Raw genomic sequence first — 18,382 nt, forward strand, 5'->3', positions numbered from 1 at the left:
CTATTCAGATCCATCGTTTTATATGGCAGATGCTATATATAATTCATGATTCATCGTTTTATATAGCAAATGCTATATATAATCCATGATTGTAGCACCCGGAGATTTCTTCTACTTTTGTTAGCAATTAATATACATTCCACTAGCTTCAAACTATACTGATAAGAAGAATGAGAACTTGTTAATAATCTCAACACTAATGACAAAAATCTAATACTCGACAATGTGCTGAAAATTATATAGATACAAATGCAGGTGAAATGATAGAAGATCGTTGCACAGGTTATGTTCTTCTGAAACATTCGTATTTATCCTGAACTCAAGATTTTTTTTATTGAATTGGTAATCCTAAACTAAAGAAACAGATGTTGCTTTTTCGATATTATTTTCAATGAAATTAAATACAAGCAAAACAAATACACTGCTTCATCCTTCACACTCATTCAGGAGGGATTTTTGGGGCATTCCACAATAGCTTTGGCCATAGAAATAACGAAACTTGACAAACATCTTACAAGGTGTGCTTGGTCCTTGATGAGCAATTAATGGAACTTCATACCACAATAACAAATCAGGATTTGTACTTTTGAACCACCAGCCGGTGCCAAGCTTCCAAACATGATTCCTTAGCATGGAATCAAAGCATTGGTGCAGAACAACTTATATTCTGAATATTTGTTGTATCTCACAGCTCCATCCAGGTTACTAGCAATAATATTGCCTGAAATGGAAAATACCAAGTGTTGTACATCAGGAAATTGTTCATTAACTAGGTAGTAGGGGCTAGAGGAAATATAGAAACATAAGCAACAAAACATAACTAGACATTTCTTCTCCATAAGCATAGTTTTAAATTTCCACCAAAACCGACATGAAATTACTTAAATGTTTACGTTTCCATCTCCCCACCGAAACGCGTAGCAAAACCAAAAATGGAAGTGTATTAGTGATATACTGTATCAATATGTGTTATATAATTATATTTATATGATTTGCTGTGAAAAGTGTGCTTATTATGTATAAATATTTATGTAAATTACATATAAAATGTGTTTTTTGTACTGAATTATCAGACATGCCATGACAGCACATGTCAGTACGTGTTCGATATTGTTAAAACATTGATGGTGGGTTTTTTGCTTATGTGATGGTTTTTTATTGTGTATTTGTGCTTATTCACTCATTATGGTTTGCATTACTACATAATTCAAATGGATTGCATGTGAAACGTGGTGTGCTTATTATGTATAAATATTTATGTAAATTACATGTGAAATTTGTTATGTACTGAATTATCAGACATGCGCAACAGCACATGTCACTAGGTGTCCGATATTGTTAAACCATTGAGGGTGGGTTATGTTATGGTTTTTTGCTGTGTATTTGTGCTCGGTCTAGCAATTCCTGAGGTTTCATCTAAAATGTCCCATCATTTGCAAATGTTTCCATTTATTTTCGTAATTTTATGGGATTTCCACAAAAATTTCCATATGAAACTGACGTTTCCATTTCCATCACGACTAAAGCACATACCGAAACTGAAATCTGAAACCTTGTCCATAAGATTCTGACCTAGAATTCCATTAGGAAAAGATGCCATAGGTTTTGAGGAAAGATGAAACACTAAGGGGCCGTTTGGATACGCGGATTTTAGAATCCCGGTTTTTAGTTTGAAAACAGTGTAAAAGAGGGTTCATGATCAAGCTGCTGTATGCTGTCCTGACAGCATTTCTTGGATTTTAAGTGAGAAATTCAGGTTTTAAAAATCTCTCCCGCATCCTGAGATCTCAAAAACCTGGAAATATGGGAGGATCTGCTACTCTCTTGCTGATGGAAAGAAGGGAAAGTAAAAAAACGAGTCAAAAACGACGGCTGGTCCACTTCTTCTCGTCTCTTAGCTACAATTTTGAAGAAATCCCGGATTCTAAAATCCGTGTATCCAAACGGCCTCTAAATGGGCATTTAATGTTAAAAGTTCATATGTGGTGAATGCAAAACCATAATGAGTGAAATTTAAGATGATTAACTAATATACGGAATTACACTAGCACTCTGTTTCGACTTAGAGGCTGAACTATGCTAGCTGTATCGGAACTCCCCTCCACTGCTCCAAAGGGATACTCAAACAGCTGACACCTCGAGGCTGAACTATGCTAGATTATGCATAGAAGTTGAAGTGGGATGCTCCTTCACTGATTTCATTACTATCCAAACCTCGAAGGGACCCTCCGGCAACAAGCCATCAATGAATGGCGTCCATCTTCTAGTACCAAATGTCAAAATTTCATCCGTTCGGGCAAATCATGCCCGAGGAAAGCTGAAACAAAGATTCAAAAACCCATTCAAGACCTGTGTCCAAAGGAAACATCCTGAAGGTCGAGACTGAGAAAAAGGACTCACTGCCTTCAGAGGAGAATTAGACAGAAAATATTAAGCCAGAAGGGAAAATCCCGGAACCAAGAAAAATCCCTTTGCAGATTTCCTTCTCAATTCTATCCCCCAAAGAAGAAGAGAACTCAAATGATGTAACTTCTTCCCAAACCGAACCAGATTCATTATCCAACTCTGATGAAGATCCAGACCCTGGTGATGAATGGCAACCAGAAGAAGACACTCCAATACTATCTCCCCTCAATTTCTTGTCACCTCGACAACCCACCGCCCTCCATCAGAAGTTAGGGAAGAGTGAGAGAAACAGGAAGTTAGGCCAGGAGATGATAGCCCTCCTCCCACTGAGGACAAACCACCAAAAATAAAGGGCAAACCATGGAAAACAACCAGAAGTTGAGGACGAGCCATAGACTCACAGGAAGTTGAGTCAGAAGATGATAGACTTCCTGGAACATTAGGGGCACCAAGTTCACTTGAGTCATCTGCCCAAACTGACTACTATTGCCATGTTAACTATAGACATGTGGAAAGGGGGCGTATCAGGCCCCTTTTGGGATCCAAAAAAGTCAGATGAGCTTGAAATCTGTTTCTTCCCCATTGGTTTGCTCATAGCTCTAGTATTTGTGGATCATTTGAGTCCCTTGTTTTCCCTATCTAGTGTGTCTCAAGGATAGGGATTATGGTTATCATACTTAAATGTATCATTTTTCTTTTCATTTAATAAACCGGCAGGGGTTCCCGCCAAACCCCAACTTACCTAACAAAAAAAAATATCATCTGGCTCACCATTAGCATCAACCTCATTACTGTCAAGCTCATCACCATCTCTGTCAGGCTGTAAAATATCCCAACAACCTCTCCTGATTTGCCATGTGAATCCTCAATGTTAGTCAAAACCTCTTCCTCCTCTTGCTGATTACTCGACGCATCATCGGCCTCTAAGGGAGGAGAAGATGTGTGTCTGTTTGGAGTCTCTGAATCTGCACGATAAGAGAATCAAGATCAACCTTCCATTTATATCGAGTCTTCGTTCTCGATGACACTGGGTCGAGAACTTTTCACATTGGTCCTCATGGACTCTCTCCTCCTCACGTCACTGTTGATACTCCATTGGTGCATAGATCTTCAGAAAGTGATCACAGACCCCCTCTCATCTACGAGTTGGAGGTTCACCCAAATCACAATGTTCCATTTCCATGCATAGCCACATGGACTCGACACAGAGTGCTACGATTTCTCTAGCTCACTGGACGATCTCGCGATGGCTCAGACCGTATCGATCCTGGATTCCAGATACGCCTCTATGTCATGAATCCAATAAGTGCACTATGCCTCGCAGTCACCATAGCCATAGAACTTCAGAACGGAAGTAACCCCATGGTGGCTATATGTATCGATGCTCAACTCCGGAGTAGAAAGCAAATGACTAATTTCTTCAACTGACCCACATAAAAGTTCAATGAAGACAGGCCTCAAGGATGCTAGAATGGCATTCGAATTTATGCTCTGCTGAAATGAATTGCTACTGCATTGAATTGAACTCTGATGCAGTGATTTGGCACCAAAACTGATTGAGATCAAACTCAATGTTGGGTCAGGAATCGTGATTATTCAAAAAGTTTGGGAATTAGCACATTTCCAAAAGTATTGAAAGGTAACCACACTTCAGACTGGTTGTTGATCGTTTCGGCTACAAGAATATGGAGTGTACTAGATTGAAAGTCAATTAAATTAACCAGCAAAGGTATGTGTGCACGGTTTTCTCAAGGAAGAAGAAAACGTGAACTTTTGTCACGGGTATACTCCAAGCTGACTGATAACTATGATATTTCAATAACTATGTAGCAAAATTCCAGATCCCTGTTTCAAATTACTGCTAAAAAAAACTAAAAAAAAACTTAATAGATTGAAATCAGTTAAGACTTTATGGTCAAATCAGAATTCTCTCAGGTCTGTTTCAGATCTGAGATCAATTACACCCAAGAATAGGAAAATTAACTCAGTTCTTTCCCCTAAAATAAAAGCTTATTGGAAGTAAACAGATTGGGAATTAGCAAGGGAGAATCTGAACCGAAGTGACTTGTGCCTTATGCTTCAATATAGACTATTGAAAACAGAATACAAAGTAAGATATGTGGTAAACTTCAAATCAAACAAAAAGACTCGTCTAGTGAATCAGATCCAAAATTAATATTGAGTTTGCCTTGGAAATCTTAGATCCTAAACCTGAATCTCGGCAGATCTTATATCTCAATTCTGTAATTCAGTTGCTCCAGGCAAATATGATCTGAATTCAATGAAATCGAGAATTGGAATTCATCACAGATCAGAGTCTCAAGCACAGAAAGATTCCAGATCTGATGAGCAAGAGTGTAATGGGCTGGATCTGAGCTATTTCCAATAGAAACAGCTAAATCTAGTGTCCTAAGTTAGATCTGAGCTGCTCGCCTACTATCCTCTGAACTAGAGAAACTACACCCATTCATCACTCAGTTTGGAACAGATCTGGATTGCTGAGCAACTTGAAATCAGATGCAGTGGACGAAATGACGAATTGCTCACAATCGTTGCACAAGTCAGTTTCCTCATAGTTCTGGATCATAATAACTTCAAGGAACGACAGAAACTTAGAAGTTTTTGCAAACCTGCTCTAATACCATTTGACGCGGGCCACGATGCGTTTGTGATCTTCAAATCCAAAACCTACCAAATTTGACTGGTTTTGTCACAGTTGGATCAGATATGTGCTAGACTTGTTCTCTACTCTCTTTTCCATTCAAAAAAATACAAATTCCTGCAGATTTTAAAGAGAACATGAAATTGAAATAAGGAACCGCAGAGATAATTACAGATATACAATTTTTTTGAGTTTTATAGGAGATAATAAGCTTGATCTTTCCACGAGCGAGAAGACGCAAGCTATCAAATCAAGCATGGAATCGGCGAAATGGAATTCTTGCATTCCAGAGGAAGGACCAAATGCATACGAGAGATGGGGGAAAACTAGAATCACTAGCTTGCTAATCCATTATCACAAGAAGAAAGATGAAATGTATGAGAAGAGCTAAGTTCTCTCTCTACAAGAGAAGAATTTCAACAAATCTCAATATATAAGGGGCCGTTTGGATACGCGGATTTTAGAATCTGGGATTTCTTCAAAATTGTAGCTACGAGACAATAGAAGAAGCGGACCAGCCGTCGTTTTTGACTCGTTTTTTACTTCTCGCCCTTCTTTCCGTCAGCAAGAGAGTAGCAGATCCTCCCATATTTCCAGGTTTTAGAAATCTCAGGATGCAGGAGAGATTTTTAAAACCTGAATTTCTCACTTAAAATCCAAGAAACACTGTCAGGACAGCATACAGCAGCTTGATCATGAACCCTCTTTTACAATGTTTTAAAACTAAAAACCTGGATTCTAAAATCCGCGTATCCAAACGGCCCCTAAGTGTAATGAAAAATCGCGAGGGATGGACTCTATAAAGACAGCCCTTACAACTAATTCCCCAATGAACATAATTACCTAGTGAAAAGACTAAAAAGGGTATCACTAAGCAGAAAATTACAAGTACTGACACTAAAGGAAAAAAATACACTACCACTACTCCTATGCTAGAGCAGTCCACTTGTCGAGCCGACGCATCAATGAATGCTCTGCATAAAAGGGGTCCTCACATGGAGAGCCTTTCGGGTGGTGGGACGCGGATGCAAGCCTGTCACCCTATTGATCTTTAGAGGCAGAAATCCGTACCATTCACCTGATGTGAAGAAGGGCCTCCATAAGGAAGCGAAAGGAGTGGGTGAAGTTTTAGGGGAATCACTGGTTCGAAGCCCTTACGAGGCTAAGGCCCAAAGGAGGTGAACCCTCTTCCCATCTTCACTGGGTGGCTGATGGAATCGGAGGGGGCAAACAAAGGAAACTACAATATTAACAGAAGATAAACGAAGTAAGAGGAAAAGGCATTATACCTGCAAGGTGGTCGAGTCTGAAGTAAAGATAGCTTTTCTTGCATTCCTTAGGAATGGTGGCCGGCTTGTTTCCACAATGATTGGAGACATGGCAAATGGCATTGTTCTTCTTGAACCGATTCTCCTTATCTCGTCTTGTTGTTTGTGAGGGGTGGTCAAACGTTTTGCAGCTTCCCTAGAAGGTGTCGGCTTCTAGAAAGTGAGTTGCTTGCCGGCTAGTAGTTCAAGGGTTTAAAAGTCCAGAGTAGAGGTGTTTTCTTCAAATAGGAGTCCAAGGCTCTAGGAGCCTAAGAGTTCAGCAGGGGTTCAAGAGTCCAAAGAAAATCACAAAGATTGAGGGTGATGGTGCCAATCGAACCTCTTTGATGAGGAAGTCAACACCAGAGAAAATCCGAAAATAATACAAGCCCTTTTTGTGTTGGCTTAAACCATAAGAAGGCATATTTAAGTTGAATGTGGGCCACTCTTCTCTAGGAAACCCATGCTTAGAGTTAGAGCAAAGAAGATTGGGGTTGAAGGGAGGGAGGGATGACGTTTGCAGGAAGTGGGTCAGTTGTGTAAACCAAAAGAAATGAACAGAAAGGCCATTGGTTATTAAAATCAACACCTGTCATAACTGCATTCTATCTTGCTTGAACTTCCATGCAGAAAAATGGATATGCAAAGATTTGATGATGCCAAGAATATTAGAAATGAAACGATGGAATTCATATCTCCACACAAAGGGGGAACGAAAAATAGTAAACACCACATTTTCATAAAGACGTCATTACAGGGATAATAAAGCACACCTTGATGAAGACAAACAATTCGTGGTGCTCGAGAAGCCCGCAAACACATTTGAATAGGATTTGGTTAAATATGAAAAGTTGGCAATTGGGGGCAAGGGCGGCACTCTTTCGCCTTTTTTCAGGAGCTCTTGCAGGTCGAGCCTCTGTAAGGTCAAGACAGCCCTAGTTTCTTTCCAAACAAATGCGAGAAGTCCATTCTGAGCCACAAACAAAGAACCAGGCTTGGAGCCAGGATATCTGAAACCATACCCATTTGCAATACCCTCCCCACTGTAAGCATGTTGAATTTCCACACGGAGTGAATCCCCATCAGTATCCCACGGAAACCTATCTGAAGAAGGCTCATCAACATTCACAATAAACATCGCAGAGCCATTGGGATGAAGAACATAATGGGTTCCTTCCAGTATCTTGGTTGCAATGAGAAGTCTCTGCCCCTCGGACTCTTCATAAGATAACAAAAGGAAAAACAAGGCCTTCCCAGGCTTGTCCTCAGTAGGCCGCCCAGGAGGCCACCCCATTGTACCACCCCACAACCCAGCATACTCTTGACCATTCATCGGCGCCCGTAATGGCAACTTATACAGGGCAAACCGGTTATCGTGCATATTCGGCCATGCTCGATATGTCGAGAGCTTCATGTTGACCGCTCGTAAGCTCAGTCCCACTCCATCACCCACCCTCAGAAACTCGTGAAGAGGAACGTGTTTATTCTCACTACTCGAAATACCATTCTTCGAAATCTCTCTTCTCCTATTCACGGAATTCGACCGCCCTAAAATCTGGTTCAAACCATCTCTAAAATACCCAGCCACAGTTCTCCTCCTAGTATTCTGCGAATTATTACCCTCCCCCTCCTCCCCATTCAAATTCAAATTCCAACTACCCGGGCGATCTACAATCTTCTTCATCTTACTCAATTCCAAATGGGTTCCATCCAAATACAATCCAAACTCCCCCACCCACTCAAACCACCCCTCTCTAACCATATACATCTCGATCAACGATAACCTCCGATCCAATAAAATCCCCAAATCTTCCTTACACCGCGGAAACAAAGGACTACAATCCAACGATTCAGGAACTTTCAGACGAACCTGATTCGCAACAAGCTCCAAAAGCCTCCGCCTATCTCCAAACGCCAATCTACCAAAAGGAACCCTCATCTCCGCCCCCGTTCTCACCGCTGCCATGGCGGCTGCTTCCACTACACGGCGAGATCGGGAAAGTGAAGATTGAGATCGGGAAAGTGAAGATTCCGACCGACAGATTTCTCTCGAATTATGAAGCAAGACATGTTTGTTCTCGTTTTTCTGATCTTTCCTAGGGTTTACTTCAAGCAAAAGTACATTACAATTGACATCAACAGAATTCAACATACCAGGGTAGAAGAAATCCGCATCTTTCTCACGGCCATGGAGGAAGAAAACTGCAGACCCATCAGATTTTGCAATGATTTCAAAAACTGGAGCCCACAAAAGAGGGGAATCATCAATCCCCCTTTCACCAAGTTCTTGAGGGATAATTCTACAACCCACAAGTGACACAAACCCTAGCATGGTGTAGACTACGTTACCGAGTTCTGGGTTTTGGTGGACCCACAGGCCAAGTAAGGGTTTGATGGTGGAGAGGAATTTGTAGAGGGATTTGTAGGAAGAGAGTGAGGATCTCCATTTGAGAAGGTCATGAGGGGTAAGGAGAGAGAGGATTTGGCACTGGATGAGCCATAGTTTTTCAGAGAGGGCTAGGGTTTGGAGGGATCTACAACAGAGGCTGACGTGGTAGATATCGATTGGTTGGAGGTAGCGAGATATGATTGAGAGGACATCATCTGGCAGGGAGAGGAAGAGGTGAGAGCCACAGAAAGAGGAGGTATTCATAACAGAGGGAGAGAGAGAGAGATGGTATTACTGGAATTGGAGTACCGGCTGCAGTTGGAAAAGGGGAGAATGGAAGAAACCCTAGAAAGTCCAGAGATAGAGGGAGAGAGAGAGTGTGTGGGAAGTGTGGGATTGTGATTTGATATTGGCACCCAGATTTTTGGGAGTTTTCAGTTTTATGATGAGATGATAAGTGTGTTTAAAGATTTTTATTCAGCGGTTTTTACGCACGTGACGTTTTATATTAGGGGAATGATATATTCATCCCCTATTCTTCCCCAGGCCACACCCTTTACGGTGTAAAAAGAGTAGTAGTAAACTAGTAATTAATAAATACACTGTAGTCTGTAGGGGTGGCGCAAGGAAGAAAAGGAGCGGATATATCACTTCCTTTTCTACTAAATCTTCTTAGTACAGACTAATGAGTTTTTATACTTTGTGTGCCGGCCATGACAAATATTTTCCATGATTTTTTAGTTTAGTGGTGAGAGGGTGGGAGGAGCATGGTTTTAAATTTTGGTTTCCGAATGTGTTTAGGCCCTTGCCCAAACCCAAATTTTGAAATTTCGGCCGAAATGGGAAACAACATTAAAAAATAGTATTTTATTTAATACCAAAATTCAGGAAAAATGCTATGTGGTTATTGTTAGGCCTAAAAGCGGTAACAGGTTATGGTAGGGCTGGGTGGTCCGAACTAACGAGCCACGACTGAGGGGCTGGTTGAGTCCTGCGCTGCACAAGAGTACAGACAAGAAAGAAAAGGGTCAGAGGACCAACCCGGAGTGATACTCCGGACGGGCGCTTCGACATTCAAGTCAGTATGAGCAGGAGTGCAGAGCAATGTCAGAGCAAAAAGCTTAGAGTTTTGGTTCTCAGTTTTTCAGGACCCTCACCTTAGCACAAGTGAAGGCTATTTATAGTGATTCTGAGCCAGGTGGTGGCCTCTGTATGGACCAGGTTTCATACCTAAGGAGGGCAGGTGGAGGTCCCTGATTGGTCCAGGTGTCACACCTAGTGGAGACAGGTGTCGGCCTTCCAGCGGTCCTTGTGAGGGCCACGTGCCAGCAGCTAATTGGATGCTGAGTTCGGATTCTCTCAGTGCTGAGTCCGGATTCCCTCAGTGCTGAGTCCGGACCCTATCAGTTGCCCCCTGGTTCTTCAAGCCATGAAAGTGGCCAGAAGAAGCAAAGAGAAGGTAAAGACAGCGTCGGGCACCACTGCTGTTCGTCCTAAGTCTGCGAGAACCGAGCTGGAAGCTTGGTACTCAAACACTTAGGAAATATTTGAGGGTAGTTTCCACTGCGGGCGTCCTGGCTGGAACTGATCTCCAAGCCACTAGGATGAGCCGGAGTGCACCACTGCTGTTCGTCCTAGGTCTGCGAGAACCGAGCTGGAAGCTTGGTACTCAAACACTTAGGAAATATTTGAGGGTAGTTTCCACTGCAGGCGTCCTGGCTGGAACTGATCTCCAAGCCACTAGGATGAGCCGGAGTGCACCACTGCTGCTCGTCCTAAGTCTGCGAGAACCGAGCTGGAAGCTTGGTACTCAAACACTTAGGAAATATTTGAGGGTGGTTTCCACTGCGGGCGTCCTGGCTGGAACTGATCTCCAAGCCACTAGGATGAGCCGGAGTGCACCACTGCTGTTCGTCCTAAGTCTGCGAGAACCGAGCTGGAAGCTTGGTACTCAAACACTTAGGAAATATTTGAGGGTGGTTTCCACTGCGGGTGTCCTGGCTGGAACTGATCTCCAAGCCACTAGGATGAGCCGGAGTGCACCACTGCTGTTATATACTGATGTCTACATGAGTTACTCAAAGAGGGACACTTGTTCGGGGAACTTATTTTATTCATTCCAGAACTTGGATGATTACAGCAGTTCTTTACAAGCCTATGAAGGCAAACAAAATTACTGATAGTAGATCCGAAGATTTCTAGAATTCCAGGCGTGTGGTAGCATCTGTTCGTCGAGGGTCTCTAACCGATAGCTTCCTGGGCGGATGACTTCTTTGTCCTCTTCCCTTCGCAGTATGGGGAATGGATATTCTGGGCCCCTTTCCGCCGGCCTCGGGAGGCCGTGAGTTCATTGTTGTCACCATTGATTATTTCACCAAATGGGTAGAAGCAGAGCCTCTGGCCAAGATCACAGAGCAGAATGTACAGAACTTCTTCTGGAAATCAGTGGTGTGCAGGTTCGGAATCCCCCGGGTCCTCATAACGGACAATGGCAAGCAGTTCGACTCGAGGAACTTCCGAAAGTTTTGTTCTGACCTGCACATAGAGCAGAGATTCACATCTGTGGCACATCCTCAGACTAATGGGCAAACAGAGGTGACGAACAGGACCCTCTTGCAGGGGATAAAGAAGAGACTGGATGGCAAGGCCGGACGTTGGGCGGACGAACTGTATCATGTGCTCTGGGCGTATCGGACTACTCCGCGTACGGCCACAGGCGAATCACCCTTCAATCTCTCCTTCGGAACAGAAGCAGTGATCCCGGTTGACATCGGCGTCCCCTCCCCAAGGATCGTCCATTTCAGTGAGCAGCTCAACGGGGACGGACTCCGTGCCAACCTTGACTTGCTTGAAGAAGTCCGTGAGGAATCTCAGATCAGGGCGGCGGCCTATAAGCAGAAAGTATCCAGATATCATGACGTCAAGATCCGACCAAGGGAATTCCGTGCCGGCCACCTAGTCCTGAGGAAAGCCTCCGTTTCCCAGCCAAGAAGCGTGGGCAAGCTCTCTCCGACCTGGGAAGGACCGTACCGAATGGCTGCCAAAATTTGAGCCCTAGATGCGGTGAGTGGCGTGTAGCGCTCCCTCGTCGGGGGGCTCCTCTCCTTTCGAGGCCGGGGGGAGCTCCTTTCCTTCCGGGACGGGCTGCTCTCCTTCCTCTGGGGTCCGTCATCCCTACGCTGCTTGGCGGGGTTCTTCTCCTCTGGTCTTCTCTTGCTGACGGAATCCAGGGCAGCGAGAGTCTCCTCGACGGAGATGTACTCCTCCGCCCCGGTCATCAGATCTGCCAAGGACTGCGGATTGCGCCGGGCGACTGCTCTTCGGAAGTCGGTGGACCGGGCTCCGGCCAGAAGAGCATTCGTTGCCGCGGAGGGATCCAGGTTGGGTACCTGAAGGGCCTCCCTGTTGAACCGGCCAACGAACGCTTTTAAGGCCTCACCGTCTTCCTGCCTCAGGGCCATCAGTGAAGCCGTTGTCTTTCGAGGTCTTCTGCTGCTCATGAAATGCCGGGCCAGGTCGTCCCCGAAGTCGTCGAAATTGTCCACAGACTTAGGCTTCAGCCGTGAGTACCAGTCTCTCGCGGCTCCAGTTAATGTGGTGGGGAGTGCCCTGCAAAGGAACCCGTTCGACGCCCCGTGGAGAAGCATCGTGGTCCTGAAGGTCTGCAGATGATCCACGGGATCGGTGGTCCCATCATACTGCGGGATCTGCGGCATCTTGAAGCCCAAGGGGACTGCCGCACCGAGTACCCTGTCTGTGAAAGGGGGGTTGCTACTGAAGATCCTTGAAGCAGGGCGGCCATGATCTCTAGCCAGCTCTTCGATTCTATTATCGATCTTCTGGATTCTCAGTAACATCGGATCATCCCTCTGTTCGGCCAGACGGGCAGGTCTACTCCTTACGGCTGATGGGCTCCTTGCGGATCCGGACTGGCTGAGGGGACTCCTTCGCCGGTGCCGCGATCCCTCTCCGTGCATAGGGTCTCTCTTGCTGCCACGTTTCTGCACGGAGGGAGATCGTGACCGGTGATGCTGACGAGGCTCAGGGCGCACGTTCCTGTCCCGCGAGCGGTGGTCTCTTCTTGTGGAGTGACGAGTTTGGTCGCGGGGTGGAGACGCGCGTTCTCTGCGGGAGCTTTCTCCCCTCTGAACGGGTCGAGAAACCTCGACTGGGTGTTGCTGGAGTGCGGGGGCCGCATTCCTGAACTGCGCAACTACAGTAGTCATTTCCTGAAAAAGGGCCCGCATCTCCCTTGGGGTTGGGGTAGGGTCTGAGCGGTCCGAGTGGGGCGAAGTTCGCTCCACGGCCGCCCCGACCTCCACCTGTGAGGCCAGACGCTCGCTTCGTCCTTCACGGGGGGCCGTAGCCCGGGTAGCCCGAGAAGTCGGAGGTGCTCGCTTGCCGGTCTGTCCTACCATTTTTATCTGGGTGAGATTTCGAACAGCTTTTTGTTGCGTGGTCCCACGGATGGCGCCAAATCTGTTAGGCCTAAAATCGGTAACAGGTTATGGTAGGACTGGGTGGTCCGAACTAACGAGCCACGACTGAGGGGCTGGTTGAGTCCTGCGCTGCACAAGAGTACAGACAAGAAAGAAAAGGGTCAGAGGACCAACCCGGAGTGATACTCCGGACGGGCGCTTCGACACTCAAGTCAGTATGAGCAGGAGTGCAGAGCAATGTCAGAGCAAAAAGCTTAGAGTTTTGGTTCTCAGTTTTTCAGGACCCTCACCTTAGCACAAGTGAAGGCTATTTATAGTGATTCTGAGCCACCTGTCTAGGACAGGTGGTAGTTCTGAGCCATGTGGTGGCCTCTGTATGGACCAGGTTTCATACCTAAGGAGGGCAGGTGGAGGTCCCTGATTGGTCCAGGTGTCACACCTAGTGGAGACAGGTGTCGGCCTTCCAGCGGTCCTTGTGAGGGCCACGTGCCAGCAGCTAATTGGATGCTGAGTTCGGATTCTCTCAGTGCTGAGTCCGGATTCCCTCAGTGCTGAGTCCGGACCCTATCAGTTATAAAATTTGAGATTTTTGGATTGAATTTCTCGAAATTTCAAACGAAATATTAAAAAAATAAAATTTCGGCCGAAATCCAGTACCATTTCAGGTATTGGTGATTTCAATTTCAGTGTTGACCGAAATCCGAAATTTTAGATTTTAGTCGTAATTTAAAACCATGGAGAGGAGAGACCTTAGGAAGGGTAGGAGGAGAGGGTAAGAAGAAGGCGGAAAAGAAAAACTAATTAAAATGCAATTTATTTTTTCCATGCTTTTTAGCCCACTTCTTAAGCTCTCTTAGTCATTCTATCTCAAGTATCTTCATCTCCCATCATCTTCTCCAGCACTCTCTCACCCCTTGACAAACTTCCGTGGAAAAAATTCATAGTTGCCAAACATGACCATAATGATATTCATTAGCCCGATCTTGATCCTTACACATGGTAGTGGGTCTATATCGTACGTGGTTTTTATTAAATGCTATCATTTTTCTACTGCGATTGTGACTCACAAGGCGGACCAATGAGTCTAAGATAACATTTGCAAGATTGAAGGGTTGAAAAATTAACGGCTCAAAGAAAGTCTCAAGGCGATGTCCTTTTCATCATGATTATTCAAAGGTCAAGATTCGTCGGATGGAGGTAAGACCGAAGGAATATATATCTAGAAGTGTGATAGTTAAATAGACCAACACGCGGTCATGGGTCCACATCTTACAATGATTGTTTTCAGGAGAAACTACTAGGCACATGGGGTGTGTTTGTAAGATCGAGACCGTTGATCTTGTAAAACATCATGAGATGAGTCACATGGTCCTGGTCCCACGGCGAACGGACATCCCATGAGTAAGATAATTTCCATTTAGATCAACGGGATCTGAACACTTACAGGAGACAGATGTGGGGCCCTATAAAGATCAACGGATATGAACACTCAGATGTGGGGCCCAATAAGTGTCTTTTCTACTATGGGTAGCAGTATCAGCTCTCTTTAGATTCTTATACTCTAGTAGGGTAGGCGGAGGAAGAATTGAAGGGTGGAAAATTCCAATTTAAATGTGAAAAAACACAAGTGGAGTCTTGGGTCTTCCTTATTATTCATTCATTCAAGTACTTATCTATAGATAATCACTCGAGCAAACGTTTGGATTGCAGGAATCAGGAATTGGAATCGACATTCTATTCTAATTCCTCTAGAAATGGAATGGAAAAATAAATAAAAATTAATTAAAAAGTATCCAATAAAATTCTCATTCCGAACGGGATGAAATCACACAATAGAACCTCTTGGTGTAGGAAACAGGTTATGTTGTCATTTCCGCCTCTGAGATTGAGAATATGATGCCTCCAAACGCACCCATGGAGAATGTCAGGAGAGAAAAGAAAGGAAAATGATATCTACACTCCCTTATTTTTATAATAGCACTCCTAAGTTTATTGAGCACATACCCATTTGGCTGGTAATCGCTTTTGTTTGGACAAAATATAAAAACGTGGGGTGAGATTAGAATAAGATAAAGATGAAAACATTCTAATTTAACCTAATTACCACATCTAGCTTAGTTGCCTAGTCAAGCATATTTCCTTACTCTATCACCCAAGTAATCCAACAATGAGATCTCAACTCAATCTCACAATGAGATCTCACATATTCTATAATGGTTCAACAGTCAATGAGTGGTACATCTCCGATCAATATTTGTCCTACGCTCAAAGTAAATACGTTAGGGGTCCCGGAGCTTCGACTCCGAGGACCACTTTGACGCTCAAGTAAGAAATCGGCACAAAAGGTGTTATGCGATAGGAGAATGGAAAAAGAATAACTCTTGCTAGTGATTATGAGATGCGTACCTTTGAACGCGGGGCTCTATTTATAGGATAGGACACAACAGTTTAGGAAACTTGCCTTAATAGGAGTCTTTCCTTATTAAAGGAATTTCCATGGAGATAAGTTCTATCTTTATCTTAATTGACACAAAGTTTTCTCGTGGGAACTGATTTCCATACTGATCAATCGACCTTGTAGGAGGGTGATAGGTACCAAAAAATAGACAAGAAGAAGATGAAATAATGGTTTGTTTGGGAAACCAATCCCTCATACAGTAGCATGAAATTTGGTTGAAATCTTCTCTGCGTTTTCATTAAGAGATAAGAAGAAAATATAAAATGTCTACAATGATCTCAAGTTTCAACACAACTAGGACTCTACAACCAATCAGAATTAAGAATAATAAAAAGAAAAGTAAAAGATAATTATAAAAGATAGCTAGAACTAACAAGCCAACGTAAGCGTTGGTTATTGACATCCCGAAACTTTAGGGATTCAACATCCACTTCCCCTTGAAAATTGCCTTGTCCTCAAGGCAAATGCTCTTATTCATCTTCTTCTTCATTGCCACTGTCAAGAATTTGAATCAACTGAAATTGAGAAAACTTGCACTTGTGACCAGGAACAAATCGCTCGTTACAGTTGTAGCACAACCCTTTAGAACGTCTCTCCTTCATCTCGCCCATTGTAAGCCTTCGAAGACCTGTGGATCTAATGTTGAGTACTGATTCTCAATCATTGTACCCTTTAGAAATATCTGGCCATGCTGAATTTTTTCTTCGATCATCCGCGCCAACCCAATAGCATCATTCAATGTCTTTGGACAAAAGACTTGAACTTCTCCTGCCAACTCATCCTTGAGGCCTCCCACAAAAGTCCCAACCAAGGCCTTCTCAGTCCATCCTTCAACCATGTTAGACAGCCTCTCGAATTGTTTTTGATATTCCCGTACCGAAGCTGTTTGCTGAAGTTTGTTGAGTGTCGAATCAAACTCATGGAAGTCCGTAGGGCCAAATCTAACACACAAGGCTAACGTCAAGCCCTTCCACTCCATATTTTTGTGAACTTTCTCGTACCATTGAAACCATTGTAGTGCTTCACTCTCCAAATGGAAAGATGAAAGAGGTACCTTCATATCTTCTGCAGTCTGATGGAAGCGAAAAAATTGTTCTGCGCAATATATCGGTCCCGTCGGTTCTTCTGATCCATCGTATTTAGGAAAATCAAACCGAGTGTACCTCGCTTGGATAGATCCTCCATTTGTTCCAAATCCTGATGTGTCGTTTCCTCCTAATTCCACGTTAGAAGAGGTAGCCTTGCCACGGGAAACCTCATCCTCAACGGATTTCTGGTTTTCTTTCCATAAACTTGGAAAACATCTCTGTCATATTGTTAACGGTCTCTTCCAACTTCTCCACTCTCTCTTCCATGGCTGAATTGTTCTTGAGTTGACTCCTTTTTGCTATGCCAAGATCAACCAGATCTGATACCAAAATATTAGGTACCCAGAAATAGACAAGAATAAGATGAAATAATGGTTCGTTTGGGAAACCAGTCCCTTGTACAATAGCACAAAATTTGGTTGAAATCTTCTCTGCGTTTTCATCAAGAGAAGAAGAAAATATAAACGTCTACAATGATCTCAAGTTTCAACACAACTAGGACTCTACAACCAATCAGAATTAAGAATAATAAAAGAAAACTAAAAGATAATTATAAAAGAAAGCTAAAACTAACAAGCCAATGTAAGCATTGGTTATTGACATCCCTAAAATTTAGGGATTCAACAGAGGGTTGCCGTACCTGGCTGGGGAATGGAAGAAACCCTAGAAAATGCAGAGAAAGGGATAGAGAGATGGTGTGGGAAGTGGGGGATTGTGATTTGATATTGGCACCCAGATTTTAGGGAGTTTTCCTGATTGACGGTTTTACTTTTACGATGTGATGATAAGTGTGTTTAAAGATTTTTATTTAGCGGTTTTTACATACGTGACGTTTTATAATAGGGAAGAGAAAAGTACGAAATGGAGGTACAAGTTTCGAGAATTACGGATTTCGGGTACCTTTTAAAAGAAGCATCAAACACAGGTAATTCTTCAAAATCGGGTGGGAAAAAGAACCCAGTGCCATTATGACTTTAACATTCCTCGTACGTTGCCCTTCCTGACAAATTCACAACCCAACTTCAATCATTATCTTTGATGCTTGTTTTATTATTTCTCACTTATCTTTTGGGTGAAAACAGCTACGTTATTGAACACTAGTGGACAACCTGTGGACAAAAAAAAACTAATTCGCCAAAATTTTGCTAATATACGTAGGATATTGAGAGTTAGAAACAATTTTGCTAAAATCATGGTACATAGTGGAGCTTTTTCTCCAATAAATTGAAACAATTTTGCTATTATACGTGGGATATTGAGTAATAGAAACAATTTTGCTAAAAACGTGGGATATGGTGAGATTTTTTCTACAATCCAAATATATCACCTTATAGAGAGAGTTTTGAGTGCCACGTGGCGCACCCACGTCCTCCGGGATTTTGTTTTACACATATATTTTGGTTGAGAATGGCGGCGTTATTAAATATTTTATTATTTCTCGTGTCACTTTTGGCTTAGAACGGCGACGTTATTAATGTTTTATTATTTCTCACGTCTCTTTTGGCTAAGAATGCTGCCGGATTAAAGAGTACGCCACCGAAATATCAAGTATGTTGATGGATTCAAGGAACACCCACCATTCAAAGATATCAAGTATGGTGCCAGATTCTAGAGTATGCCGCCGGAATATCAA

The 18,382-nt window shown here is 43.4% G+C and overlaps 2 protein-coding genes across 3 annotated transcripts; both read right to left on the bottom strand.

Moving 5' to 3' along the window:
- Positions 1-214: 214 nt before the first annotated feature.
- On the bottom strand, positions 215-9,220 carry LOC143889432 (F-box family protein). Of its 2 annotated transcripts, none has more exons than XR_013254837.1 (2): positions 6,358-9,220; positions 215-721 (listed from the first exon to the last, which is right to left on the bottom strand). XR_013254837.1 is itself a non-coding variant. In XM_077393638.1 (2 exons), the coding sequence occupies exons 1-2, from the start codon at positions 9,026-9,028 to the stop codon at positions 706-708; spliced, it is 1,896 nt and encodes a 631-aa protein (XP_077249753.1). In that variant the 5' UTR covers positions 9,029-9,220; the 3' UTR covers positions 215-705. The 2 variants fall into 2 exon arrangements, 1 of the variants encoding a protein (XP_077249753.1); XM_077393638.1 differs by having other exon boundaries at positions 7,149-9,220.
- A 6,911-nt stretch (positions 9,221-16,131) lies between these two features.
- LOC143890563 (uncharacterized) lies at positions 16,132-16,721 on the bottom strand. Its single transcript, XM_077395285.1, has 2 exons — positions 16,290-16,721; positions 16,132-16,176 (listed from the first exon to the last, which is right to left on the bottom strand). Exons 1-2 carry the CDS (start codon positions 16,719-16,721, stop codon positions 16,132-16,134), a joined length of 477 nt encoding a protein of 158 aa, XP_077251400.1.
- Between the last annotated feature and the right edge of the window lie 1,661 nt (positions 16,722-18,382).

The sequence above is a fragment of the Tasmannia lanceolata genome, unplaced genomic scaffold (genome assembly GCF_043159265.1).
Source record: "Tasmannia lanceolata isolate RefF3 unplaced genomic scaffold, GAP_Taslan_0.1 ptg000013l, whole genome shotgun sequence".
NCBI classification, from domain to species: domain Eukaryota; kingdom Viridiplantae; phylum Streptophyta; class Magnoliopsida; order Canellales; family Winteraceae; genus Tasmannia; species Tasmannia lanceolata.